Genomic DNA, 12,944 nt, shown 5'->3' with positions numbered 1-12,944 from the left:
CCAAAGGCTTCAATCCCCTCTACCCTTCAGTGCTGAGCACTGATAGTACAGTATGAATCTCCTCCTTCCCCTCCAGGGTTACCCCATTAATATTAGAGATCTCTGTGTGTGCTCCACCCTAGGGGGAAAACGTACCCCAAGTGTTACCAGACTTTTCCATTTTCACACTTCTAACACGCCAGTTGTCCTCGTGTCTGATTAGGACATGGAAATCTCTCAGGCGGCAGTGTCGTCCACCCTGCTCTCCGAAGCCTCCAGTAGTGAGGACCACATGTGGTTTGATAAGTACAGAGTGGTGGCCATACCGCCTCAGGCCAGCGATTGAGCACACTGATGCAGAGATGCTACCAGCAACTCTGGGAGGGTCATCAGCAGAGAAAGCTGCAATCCAAAGAGAATCAGACTGAGGCATAGGGGTTTGTTTGCAGTAGTGCCCAGACATGACACACACAAGAACAGAGATTACCCTCTAACCAGAAAAAAGTGAGAGAGCTTAAATTCTTTCACTTATCAAAGAGAATGAGAGGTGGGCTTGATTATAGTGTGTAAATACCTTCAGGAGGGGAAAATAGCAGGTACTAAAGGGCTCCTCATTCTAGCAGAGAAAGACAAAACGCGAACCAATTACTGGAAGCTGATACGAGGCAATTCAAATAGAAATAAGACAATATTTTTAATGGTGAGGGTCATCAGCCATCGAAACAAACTGCCAAGGGGACGGTGGATTCTGCATCTCTTTTCAGAGTAGCAGTCGTGTTAGTCTGTATCCGCAAAATGAACAGGACTACCTGTGGCACCTTAGGGTATGTCTACACTACAAAATTAGGTCGAATTTATAGAAGTCGGTTTTTTAGAAATCATTTGTATACAGTTGGTTGTGTGTGTCCCCACTCAAAATGCTCTAAGTGCATTAAGTTGTTGGACTGCGTCCACAGTCCCAAGGCTAGCGTCAACTTCCGGAGCGTTGCACTGTGTGTAGCTGTGAGTAGCCAACCCACAGTTCCTGCAGTCTCCGCTACCCTTTGGGATTCTGGGTTGAGATCCCAATGCCTGATGGGGCAAAAACAGTGTTGTTGCTGGTTCTGGGTACATGTCATCAGGCCCCCCATCCCTCCCTCCCTCCGTGAAAGCAACAGACGACAATCGTTTTGCGCCTTTTTTCCTGGGTTACCTGAGCAGATGCCATACCACGGCAAGCATGGAGCCCACTCAGCTCACTGTCACCGTACGTCTCCTGGGAGCTGGCAGACGTGGGTCTGCATTGCTACACAGCAGCAGCTCATTGTCTTTTGGCAGCAGACGGTGCATTACGATTGGTAGCCATCGTCATATTCCTGGGTGCTCTTTTAGCCGACCTCGGTGAGATCGGTCAGGGGCATCTGGACAGACATGGGAGTAACTCAGCCAGGTCATTCCCATCTTCTGCTGAGCACCCAGGAGATGACGATGGCTTGCAGTCATACTGCACCATCTGCTGCAGCCTAAGATGTAAAAGATAGATGGATCAAAACAAGAAATTGACCTGATTTGTTTGTGAAATCAACAGCCTGCTAAACCCAGAGTATTGAGTTCAATCCTTGAGGGGACCATTCTGTGTGACAGTTGTTTGTGTTTCTCCTTGATGCAAAGCCACCCCTTTTGTTGATTTTAATTTCCTGTAAGCCATGTCGCCAGTCACCCCACCCTCCGTCAGAGCAACGGCAGACAATTGTTTCACGCAAAACCAGGCGAGGAGGCACCAGCAGCGCGGTGACAATAGGGTCATGGTCATAGACTTCTCAAAAAGTACAGGCCAGGCAATGTGCACATCATGCTGATGAGCTCTGAATGAGCTCTGCAAACACACTGGCCAAACAGGAAATGAAATTCAAAAGTTCGCGGGCCTTTTCCTGTCTACTTGGCCAGTGCATCAGAGTTGAGAGAGCTATCCAGAGCGGTCACAATGGAGCACTCTGGGATAGCTCCCGGAGGCCAATACCGTCAAATTGCGTCTACATTATCCCAAGATCTGTGAGAGTGAGGGATCATCTTTCAGGATAGGCTGTAGATCTTTGATAATGCACTGGAGAGGTTTTAGTTGGGGGCTGAGGGTGATGGCTAGTGGCGTTCTGTTATTTTCTTTGTTGGGCCTGTCCTGTAGTAGGTGACTTCTGGGTACCCTTCTCGCTCTGCCAATCTGTTTTTTCACTTCAGCAGGTGGGTACTGTAGTTTTAAGAATGCTTGATAGAGATCCTATAGGTGTTTGTCTCTGTCTGAAGGACTGGAGCAAATGCGATTGTAACCCTAACCCTAACTCTCACAGATCTTGGGAGACAGACCAGGCCTCGCTTACAGACAGCCCCCTAACCTGAAGCAAACACTCACCAGCAACCGCACACCACACAACATAACCACTAACCCAGGACCCTATCCTTGCAACAAAACCTGATGCCAATTCTGTCCACATATCTATTCAAGTGACACCGTCATAGGACCTAATGACATCAGTCACGCCATCAGGGGCAAGTTCAGCTGCACATCTACCAATGAGATATATGCCATCATGTGCCAGCAATGTCCCTCTGCCATATGCATTGGCCAAACTGGACAGTCTCTACGCAAAAGAATAAATGGACACAAATCTGACATCAAGAATCATAACATTCAAAAACCAATGGGAGAACACTTCAACCTCTCTAACCTCAAGTGACAGTCTTGAAGGTGGCAATTTTACAACAAAAAAAACTTCAAAAACAGACTCCAAAGAGAGACTGCTAAACTTGAATTAATATGCATATTAGATACAATTAACTTAGGTTTGAACAGAGACTGGGAATGGTTGGGCCATTACACTAATTGAATCTATTTCCCCATGTTAAGTATCCTCACACCTTCTATGGGTCATCTCGATTATCACTTCAAAAGTTTTTTTTCCTCCTGCTGATGATAGCTCATCTCAATTCATAGGCCTCTTACAGTTGGTATGGCTACTTCCACCTTTTCATGTTCTCTGTATATATAAATATCTCCTTGCTGTATGTTCCAGTCTCAGCATCCGATGAAGTGAGCTGTAGCCCACAAAAACTTATGCTCAAATAAATTTGTTAGTCTCTAAGGTGCCACAAGTACTCCTGTTCTTTCTGCATCTCTTGTGATCTTCGAACTCAGATTAGCCCCTTTCTGGATGTTGCTTTAGCCAAACAAAAGGTTTTTGTGCTTGATACAGGAGTAACTGGTTGAAATTTTCTGGCCTGTGTTATACAGGAGGTCAGATCAGATGATCCAATGCCCCCCTTCTGCCCTCTAAATTTATGAATTAGCAAAAGTTTGGAAACAGAACTGATGCTGTACACACAGCAATGCCATACTGTATGTGTCGGGAAGACACCCCATTGTGACTCATAGACTCATAGACTCTAGGACTGGAAGGGACCTCGAGAGGTCATCGAGTCCAGTCCCCTGCCCTCATGGCAGGACCAAATACTGTCTAGACCATCCCTGATAGACATTTATCTAACCTACTCTTAAATATCTCCAGAGATGGAGATTCCACAACTTCCCTAGGCAATCTATTCCAGTGTTTAACTACCCTGACAGTTAGGAACTTTTTCCTAATGTCCAACCTAAATCTCCCTTGCTGCAGTTTAAGCCCATTGCTTCTTGTTCTATCATTGGAGGCTAAGGTGAACAAGTTTTCTCCCTCCTCCTGATGACACCCTTTTAGATACCTGAAAACTGCTATCATGTCCCCTCTCAGTCTTCTCTTTTCCAAACTAAACAAACCCAATTCCTTCAGCCTTCCTTCATAGGTCATGTTCTCAAGACCTTTAATCATTCTTGTTGCTCTTCTCTGGACCCTCTCCAATTTCTCCACATCTTTCTTGAAATGCGGTGCCCAGAACTGGACACAATACTCCAGTTGGGGCCTAACCAGCGCAGAGTAAAGCGGAAGAATGACTTCTCGTGTCTTGTTTACAACACACCTGTTAATGCATCCCAGAATCACGTTTGCTTTTTTTGCAACAGTATCACACTGTTGACTCATATTAAGCTTGTGGTCCACTATGACCCCTAGATCTCTTTCTGCCATACTCCTTCCTAGACAGTCTCCTCCCATTCTGTATGTGTGAAACTGATTGTTCCTTCCTAAGTGGAGCACTTTGCATTTATCTTTATTGAACTTCATCCTGTTTACCTCAGACCATTTCTCCAACTTGTCCAGATCATTTTGAATTTTGACCCTGTCCTCCAAAGCAGTTGCAATCCCTCCCAGTTTGGTATCATCTGCAAACTTAATAAGCGTACTTTCTATGCCAACATCTAAATCGTTGATGAAGATATTGAACAGAACCGGTCCCAAAACAGAACCCTGTGGAACCCCACTTGTTATACCTTTCCAGCAGGATTGGGAGCCATTAACAACTACTCTCTGAGTACGGTTATCCAGCCAGTTATGCACCCACCTTATAGTAGCCCCATCTAAATTGTACTTTCCTAGCTTATCTATAAGAATATCATGCGAGACTGTATCAAATGCCTTACTGAAGTCTAGATATATCACATCCACCGCTTCTCCCTTATCCACAAGGCTCGTTATCCTATCAAAGAATGTTATCAGATTAGTTTGACATGATTTGTTCTTTACAAATCCATGCTGGCTATTCCCTATCACCTTACCACCTTCCAAGTGTTTGCAGATGATTTCTTTGATTACCTGCTCCATTATCTTCCCTGGCACAGAAGTTAAACTAACTGGTCTGTAGTTTCCTGGGTTGTTTTTATTTCCCTTTTTATAGATGGGCACTATATTTGCCTCCTTCCAGTCTTCTGGAATCTCCCCCGTCTCCCATGATTTCCCAAAGATAATAGCTAGAGGCTCAGATACCTCTTCTATTAACTCCTTGAGTATTCTAGGATGCATTTCATCAGGCCCTGGTGACTTGCAGGCATCTAACTTTTCTAAGTGATTTTTTACTTGCTCTTTGCTTATTTTCTCTTCTAAATCTACCCTCTTCCCGTAAGCATTCACTATACTAGACATTCCTTCAGACTTCTCAGTGAAGACCGAAACAAAGAAGTCATTAAGCATCTCTGCCATTTCCAAGTCTCCTGTTACTGTTACCCCCTCCTCATTGAGCAGTGGGCCTACCCTGTCCTTAGTCTTCCTCTTGCTTCGAATGTATTGATAAAAAGTCTTCTTGTTTCCCTTTATTCCCATAGCTAGTTTGAGTTCATTTTGTGCCTTTGCTTTTCTAATCTTGCCTCTGCATTCCTGTGTTATTTGCCTATATTCATCCTTCGTGATCTGCCCTAGTTTCCATTTTTTATATGACGCCTTTTTATTTTGTAGGTCACGCAAGATCTCAAGGGTAAGCCAAGGTGGTCTTTTGCCACATTTTCTATCTTTCCTAACCATTGGAATAACTTGCTTTTGGGCCCTTAATAGCATCCCTTTGAAAAACTGCCAACTTTCCTCAGTTGTTTTTCCCCTCAGTCTTAATTCCCATGGGACCTTGCCTATCAGCTCTCTGAGCTTACCAAAATCCGCCTTCCTGAAATCCATTGTCTCTATTCTGCTGCACTCCCTTCTACCCTTACTTAGAATTGCAAATTCTATGATTTCATGATCACTTTCACCCAAGCTTCCTTCTACTTTCAAATTCTCAACAAGTTCCTCCCTATTTGTTAAAATCAAGTCTAGAACAACTTCCCCCCTAGTAGCTTTTTCAACTTTCTGAAATAAAAAGTTGTCTGCAATGCAGTCCAGGAACTTATTGGATAGTCTGTGCCCCGCGGTGTTATTGTCCCAACATATATCTGGATAGTTGAAGTCCCCCATCACCACCAAATCTTGGGCTTTGGATGATTTTGTTAGTTGTTTGAAAAAAGCCTCATCCACCTCTTCCGCCTGATTAGGTGGCCTGTAGTAGACTCCCAGCACGACATCACCTGTGTTTTTTTACCCCTTTTAGCCTAACCCAGAGACTCTCCACCCTTCCGTCTCCTATGTCCATCTCCACCTCAGTCCAAGTGTGTACATTTTTAATATATAAGGCAACACCTCCTCCCTTTTTCCCCTGTCTATCCTTCCTGAGCAAACTATACCCATCCACACCAACATTCCAGTCGTGTGTATTATCCCACCAAGTTTCAGTAATGCCAATAATGTCATAGTTGTATTTGTTTATTAGCACTTCCAGTTCTTCCTGCTTATTACCCATACTTCTTGCATTTGTATAAAGGCATCTAAGATACTGGTTTGATTTTGCCTCCCAGCTTTGCCCTGACCCTCCTTCCTCTCTGCCATTATAGCCTGTGCTCCCTCCTGCTTCCAACCCATCTCCCAGGTCTTGTTCCCCACTTTCCTGTGGGCTTTGCTCACCTGTCCCCGTCGAACCTAGTTTAAAGCCCTCCTTACCAGGTTAGCCAGTCTGTGCGCGAATAAGGCCTTTCCTCTCTTCGAAAGGTGAACGCCATCTGTTCCTAGCAGTCCTTCCTCAAGTAGCATCCCGTGGTCGAGGAAGCCAAAGCCCTCCTGGCGACACCATCTTCGCAGCCAGGCATTCACCTCCACAATGCATCTGTCTCTGCCCGGACCCCTACCTTCAACAGGAAGAATCGAAGAGAATACCACCTGCGCTCCAAACTCCTTAACCCATACTCCCAGAGCCCTGTAGTCACTCTTGATCTGCTCAGCATCACACCTCGCAGTATCATTTGTGCCCACATGGATGAGTAGCATGGGATAGTAGTCAGAAGGCCGGATAATCCTCGACAAAGCCTCTGTAACGTCTCGGATACGGGCCCCTGGCAGGCAGCATACCTCCCGGGATGAACGGTCAGGGCGACAGATGGGTGTCTCCGTCCCCCTCAGCAGAGAGTCTCCAACCACCACTACCCTACGTTTCTTATCAGTGCTGGCAGCAGACCTCCCAGCCTTAGGGGTACGAGGCTTCACCCCCTTAACTGTTGGGGGTGATTTCTTCTCTCCTGTATCTTTTACCACAACAGGAGGGTTCGCAGCAGTGGTGGAGCACTGCCCGCTGCTAGAAGTAATCAGCTGGCTGTGTCCACCCTGAGCCTCCTCCTCCACTGGTGTGTCAGGTACACCCTGAGGCATCTCCTCTTCCACTGCAGTGTCAGTAGTCCCGTCAACTGGGACAGCACCATCAGCTGTCTCCACATGGATACTGTCCAGGAATTGCTCATGGACATAGATGTTCCTCAGCCAGGCCACCTCCTCCTGTAGCTCTCCCACCTGCTGCCTGAGAGATTCCACCAGTAGGCACCTTTCACATTGGATGCCACCCCCAGCCTGGATATCAGTAAGTGGAAATTGCAAATTACAGTCTTTGCAAGCCCACACCAGAATCTGGGTAAAAGCATCCATGCTTTGGTGCTCTGTCTGGCTACAGGCGCAGGTGGAGGAGACAGAAGCAGTGCTGGCACAGGTGTTACGGGTCCTCCTCACCATTTTAAGCCTCCCTCTGTCAAAGTCTCAAATTCCTGTCTACAGCTCTCTGTCCGCTCCTCTTTGCTGTGAACAGAAAGGTTTTCGATGTGGCTCAGGTTATGGGTTCAAGGGACCAATGGGTCACAGATGAGACCGACAAGGGACCCCCCCTTCCCTTCCTACTCCCCTTCCAAACTCCCTTGCAAAACTCCCTGTTAGCAGCTCCTGACGCTGCAGTCTATACGGTTTTATAAAATATATGCTAACAAGTGAATATAATGTAACTGGAATATGCTTCATGCAGAAAGTCTCTTGTAAGGTATCATTACAAAGCTTATAATCTACTGTGTGTGATCATCCTATTTGTATAAATGTACCACTCTTGTATCTGAAACTACAAATATAACTCTGAGGGCCTATTGTAATTATGCAAAGTGTGGGCCATTAATGGTGGTTTGGAATCTTGATGACTCCCATGAACCAGGACAATTGACTGCAGATGGCTGTTTTACCTGGAAGTCTTCCTGTAGATGTGTGTGCTAGCAAGTGGGCAATGAAGTCTTGCAGTGACATGTGATCATGTCACCTGAACTGGAATCCATATTTAACCTGGTTTCTTTCCATTGAGAAGGAGGGGGTGGGAACTCAGACAGGGACAAAGGATTCCTGCCTTATGCAAAAGATATATGAATGGGTGGAACAGAACAAAAAAAGAGAGGCGCCATCATGAAGAATCCCCTAGCTACCACCTGAGCTGGAACACGAGCTGTACCACGGGAAAGAATTGTGCCCAGGCCTAGAAGGGGTACAGTCTGAGGAAAAAACTTACTGAAGCAGCTCTGAGGGTGAGATTATCTGTATTCACTTTAATTAGACATAGATTTGCGCATTTTATTTTATTTTGCTTGGTGACTTACTTTGTTCTGTCTGCTACCACTTGGAGCCACTTAAATCCTACTTTCTGTATTTAATAAAATCACTTTTTACTTATTAACTCAGAGTGTGTATTAATACCTCAGGGAGCATACAACTGTGCATATCTGTCTATCAGTGTTATAGAGCGTGAACAATTTATGAGTTTATCCTGTATAACAGGGGTCTGCAACATCTGGCACGTGGTTCGCCAGGGTAAGTACCCTGGTGGGCTGGGCCAGTTTATCTGCCACGTAAGCAGGTTCATAGACTCATAGACTTTAAGGTCAGAAGGGACCATTACGATCATCTAGTCTGACCTCCTGCACAATACAGGCCACAGAATCTCACCCATCCACTTCTATAACAAACCCCTAACCTATGTCTGAGTTACTGAAGTCTTCAAATTGTGGTTTGAAGACCTCAAGCTGCAGAGAATCCTCCAGCAAGTGACCCGTGCCCCACGCTGCAGAGGAAGGCGAAAAACCTCCACGGCCTCTGCCAATTTGCCCCGGGAGGAAAATTCCTTCCCAACCCCAAATATGGCGATCAGCTAAACCCTGAGCATGTGGGCAAGGCTCACCAACCAGCACTCAGGAAAGAACTCTCTGCAGTAACTCAGATCCCATCCCATCTAACATCCCATCACAGACCACTAGGCATACTTACCGGCTGATAATCAAAGATCAATTGCCAAAATTAAGCTATCCCATCATATCATCCCTTCCATAAACTTATCAAGCTTAGTCTTAAAGCCAGATATGTCTTTTGCCCCCACTACTCCCCTTGGAAGGCTGTTCCAGAACTTCACTCCTCTAATGGTTAGAAACCTTCATCTAATTTCAAGTCTAAACTTCCTAGTGTCCAGTTTATACCCATTTGTTCTTGTGTCTACATTGGTGCTAAGCTTAAATAATTCCTCTCCCTCCCGAATATTAATCCTTCTGATATATTTATGAAGAGCAAGCATATCCCCCCCCACTAGGCTAGGACTTTTCAGTTTAGAAAAAAGACTAAGGGGGGATATGATAGAGGTATATAAAATCACAAGTGATATAGAGAAAGTAAATAAGGAAAAGTTATTTACTTGTTCCCATAATATAAGAACATGGGGCCACCAAATGAAATTAACGGTCAGCAGGTTTAAAACAAATAAAAGGAAGGAAGTTCTTCCTCACACAGCACACAGTCAACTTGTGGAACGCCTTACCTGAAGAGGTTGTGAAGGCTAGGACTATAACAGGGCTTAAAAGAGAACTGGATAAATTCATGGAGGTTAAGTCCGTTAATGGATATTAGCCAGGATGGGTAAGGAAGGGTGCCCCTAGCCTCTGTTTGTCAGAGGGTGGAGATGGATGGCAGGAGAGAGATCACTTGATCATTGCCTGTTGCTTCATTCCCTCTGGGGCACCTGGCATTGGCTACTGTTGGCAGACAGGATACTAGGCCAAATTGACCTTTGGTCTGACGCAGTACTGCCATTCTTATCATAGAGTATCAGGGTTGGAAGGAACCTCAGGAGGTCATCCAGTCCAAAACCCCTGCTCAAAGCAGGACCAATTCCCAACTAAATCATCTCAGCCAGGGCTTTGTCAAGCCTGACCTTAAAAACCTCTAAGGAAGGAGATTCCACCACCTCCCTAGGGAACCCATTCCAGTGCTTCGCCACCCTCCTAATGAAAAAGTTTTTCCTAATATCCAACCTAAACCTCCCCCACTGCAAATTGAGACCATTACTCATAGACTTTAAGGTCAGAAGGGACCATTACGATCATCTAGTCTGACCTCCTGCACAATGCAGGCCACAGAATCTCACTACTCACTCCTGTAACAAACCCTCAACCTATGTCTGAATTATTGAAGTCCTCCAATTGTGGTCTGAAGACCTCAAGCTGCAGAGAATCCTCCAGGAAGTGACCCGTGCCCTATGCTGCAGAGAAAGGCGAAAAACCTCCAGGGCCTCGGCCAATCTGCCCTGGAGGAAAATTCCTTCTCAACTCCAAATATAGTGATCAGTTAAACCCTGAGCATGTGGGCAAGACTCACCAGCCAGCACTCAGGAAAGAATTCTCTGTAATAACTCAGATCCCACCCCATCTAACATCCCATCACAGACCACTGGGCATACTTACCTGCTGATAATCAAAGATCAATTGCCAAAATTAGGCTATCCCATCATACCATCCCCTCCATAAACACATATGTCTCTCAACTGTCCAGGAGAGGGCTGGATGTTGCAGAGCACACACCTTTGGGGAAATTCGGGGCTGGGAGTGTGTTGGGGTCACCTTGTTGATTGTAACCAAGGCTGGTGGAAGTTAGCGTGAAGCAGCAGGACTGTAAACAGTCTGCTGGGGTCAGAGCTGCTGAACCAGGGCTGTCTAGCACACAGACACTCATCTGGATGTGACCTGCATGCTGCTAGGCTGCTTGTGTGGGAACTACAACACCAAATCTTTGTGAGCTGCCCAGGGTTACAGGGGAGGTGGTGACACAGTCCCTCATTGGTCTGGATTTGTACCCCAGAGTGTGACAGGTCCCTGTACCTAGATGCAGATGATGGCTGTGGGGTAAGGGGTGGGACTTGGAGGGCTCATGAGCTTGGATGCAGATGGTGGGCATGGGGAAGGAGGCAGAAGTTAGGGGGGCCCATGTACCTGGGTGTGGATGATAGCCCTGGGGGGTGGGTTTGGGGGGCCCAGGTACCTGCATGCAGATGATGGTCATGGGGGGTGGTGCCTTTGGGGGGTCCTTGTACCTGGATGCGGATGATAGCCCTGAGGAGGCGGGTCTGGGGGGCCCATGTACGTGGATGCAGATGACAGCCCTGGAGGGCAGGTTTGGGAGGGCATGTACCTGGATGCGGACAGTGGCTGCTGTACTGTGGGGCTCCATGCCCTGGTCACTGGCTGTCACAGTGAAGATGTACTCGGCCCGGTCAGTTCGGCGCAGCACAGTGGCTGTACGCAGCTCCCCAGTGGCTGTGTGCAGTGTGAAGCGCTCGGCCCAAGCCCCTGTTAGTGTTGTTCTGTCATCTGGTACCACTGAAAACAGTCTAGATCAATCGTCTTTGGAACCCCCTTTCAGGTAGCTGAAAGCAGCTATCAAATCCCCCCTCATTCTTCTCTTCTGCAGACTAAACAGTCCCGGGTCCCTCAGCCTCTCCTCATAAGTCATGTGCTCCAGCCCCCTAATCATTTTTGTTGCCCTCTGTTGGACTCTTTCCAATTTTTCCACATCCTTCTTGCAGTGTGGGGCCCAAAACTGGACACAGTACTCCAGATGAGGCCTCACCAATGTCGAATAGAGGGGAATGATCACATCCCTCGATCTGCTGGGAATACCCCTACTTATACAGCCCAAAATGCTGTTAGCCTTCTTGGCAAAAAGGGCACACTGTTGACTTATATCCAGCTTTTCATCCACTGTAACCCCTAGGTCCTTTTCAGCAGAACTGCTTCCTAGCCATTTGGTCCCTAGTCCGTTATGTTCTGTTCTTATGAGTTCTACTTTGTGCAGAAATTTAGAAAAAGGTTGGAAGGTATATTGCTAAAATCTTTTTCTGTCAGGGTTGGAGGGGTGTGTTTTTTTTAATTTTGGGGCTAGTAATTAAAGTTGTCTGAAAAAAACAAAAAAATAGATATGCAAATACTTGCTGGCAGGAAAGGGCATTTTAGGGGGTGGAAGAGCAGGGAAAATAGAAGCGACAGGAGTTTGGGAGCAGCATCAAGGGGAAAGGGATAAATGGGGATGAGTGGTAGTGGGACTGGGTGAAAAGGGGGCAGGAGGAGAACTGGGACTGGGTGAAAAGGGGACAGAGGTGCCTGTCAGCCCTACACCCCGTGTGTGTGTGTGTGTGTAGATTAGGGAATCTGTGCCCTTTTCCCTATCCCTTGATATTAGCCGAGATCTGGGGGTTCCTGCTCTCTCGGGGTGACTGAGGCCTGCACCTGTGTATGTGCACACTGTGATCTGAGATATCTGGAGGGATCCTGCCAATCCAGGAGGATCTGACTCCCCATGTCCCCCTCATGAGAGCCAGGTTCTGGAGTTCTGAGCCCCACTCCCTAACCGCACCTCATGGGAACTGGAATCTGGGATGCTTTGTCCTTTTTAGAGGATACAAAAATTTTGCAGATAGTTAAGTTCAAAGCAGACTGAAGAGTTACAAAAGGATCTCACAAAACTGAGTGACTGGGCAAGAAAGTGGTAGATGAAATTCAGTGTTGATATATACAAAGTAATGCACATTGGAAAACATAATCCCAACTACACATACAAAAGGATGGGTCTAAACGAGCTGTTGCAACTGAAGAAAGATGTTGGCATCATCGTGAACAGTTATCTGAAAACATCTGTTCAATATGCAGCAGCAGGCAAAAAAGCTAACTGTGTTAGGAACCATTCATAATGCCACTGTGATGGGTTGCATCACAGAAACCCCCTTGGGGCTGCCAACTGATGTGCTTTCCCTGTTAGCTTGGGACTCAAGCACCCTGTCTTGTTGAGCCAGTCTGCTCCAACACCGACCCACGGTCTGAACCACATCCCCTAATAGCTGTTGGCTTAAACTGAAAGCAGTTTAAGAAGTGTTCCTGT

The 12,944-nt window shown here is 46.5% G+C and overlaps 1 protein-coding gene across 11 annotated transcripts in view; it reads right to left on the bottom strand.

Annotated features, from left to right (window-relative positions):
- Positions 1 to 12,944, bottom strand: part of LCMT2 (leucine carboxyl methyltransferase 2) — an 83,668-nt gene that overhangs the window by 38,699 nt on the left and 32,025 nt on the right. For all 11 annotated transcript variants that reach the window (XR_007769537.1, XR_007769538.1, XM_050924440.1 and 8 more), the window contains one exon: positions 136 to 381. Coding sequence is in view for 9 of the 11 variants with exons in the window: in XM_050924440.1 (XP_050780397.1) it covers positions 136 to 381 (246 nt within the window). In the remaining 2 variants the exon portion in view is untranslated. The remainder of the gene's footprint in view (positions 1 to 135; positions 382 to 12,944) is intronic.

Source organism: Gopherus flavomarginatus, chromosome 1, assembly GCF_025201925.1.
Source record: "Gopherus flavomarginatus isolate rGopFla2 chromosome 1, rGopFla2.mat.asm, whole genome shotgun sequence".
NCBI classification, from domain to species: Eukaryota; Metazoa; Chordata; order Testudines; family Testudinidae; genus Gopherus; species Gopherus flavomarginatus.
Note: the sequence above shows the minus strand (reverse complement) of the source record. Positions and strands in the feature narration are given on the sequence as shown.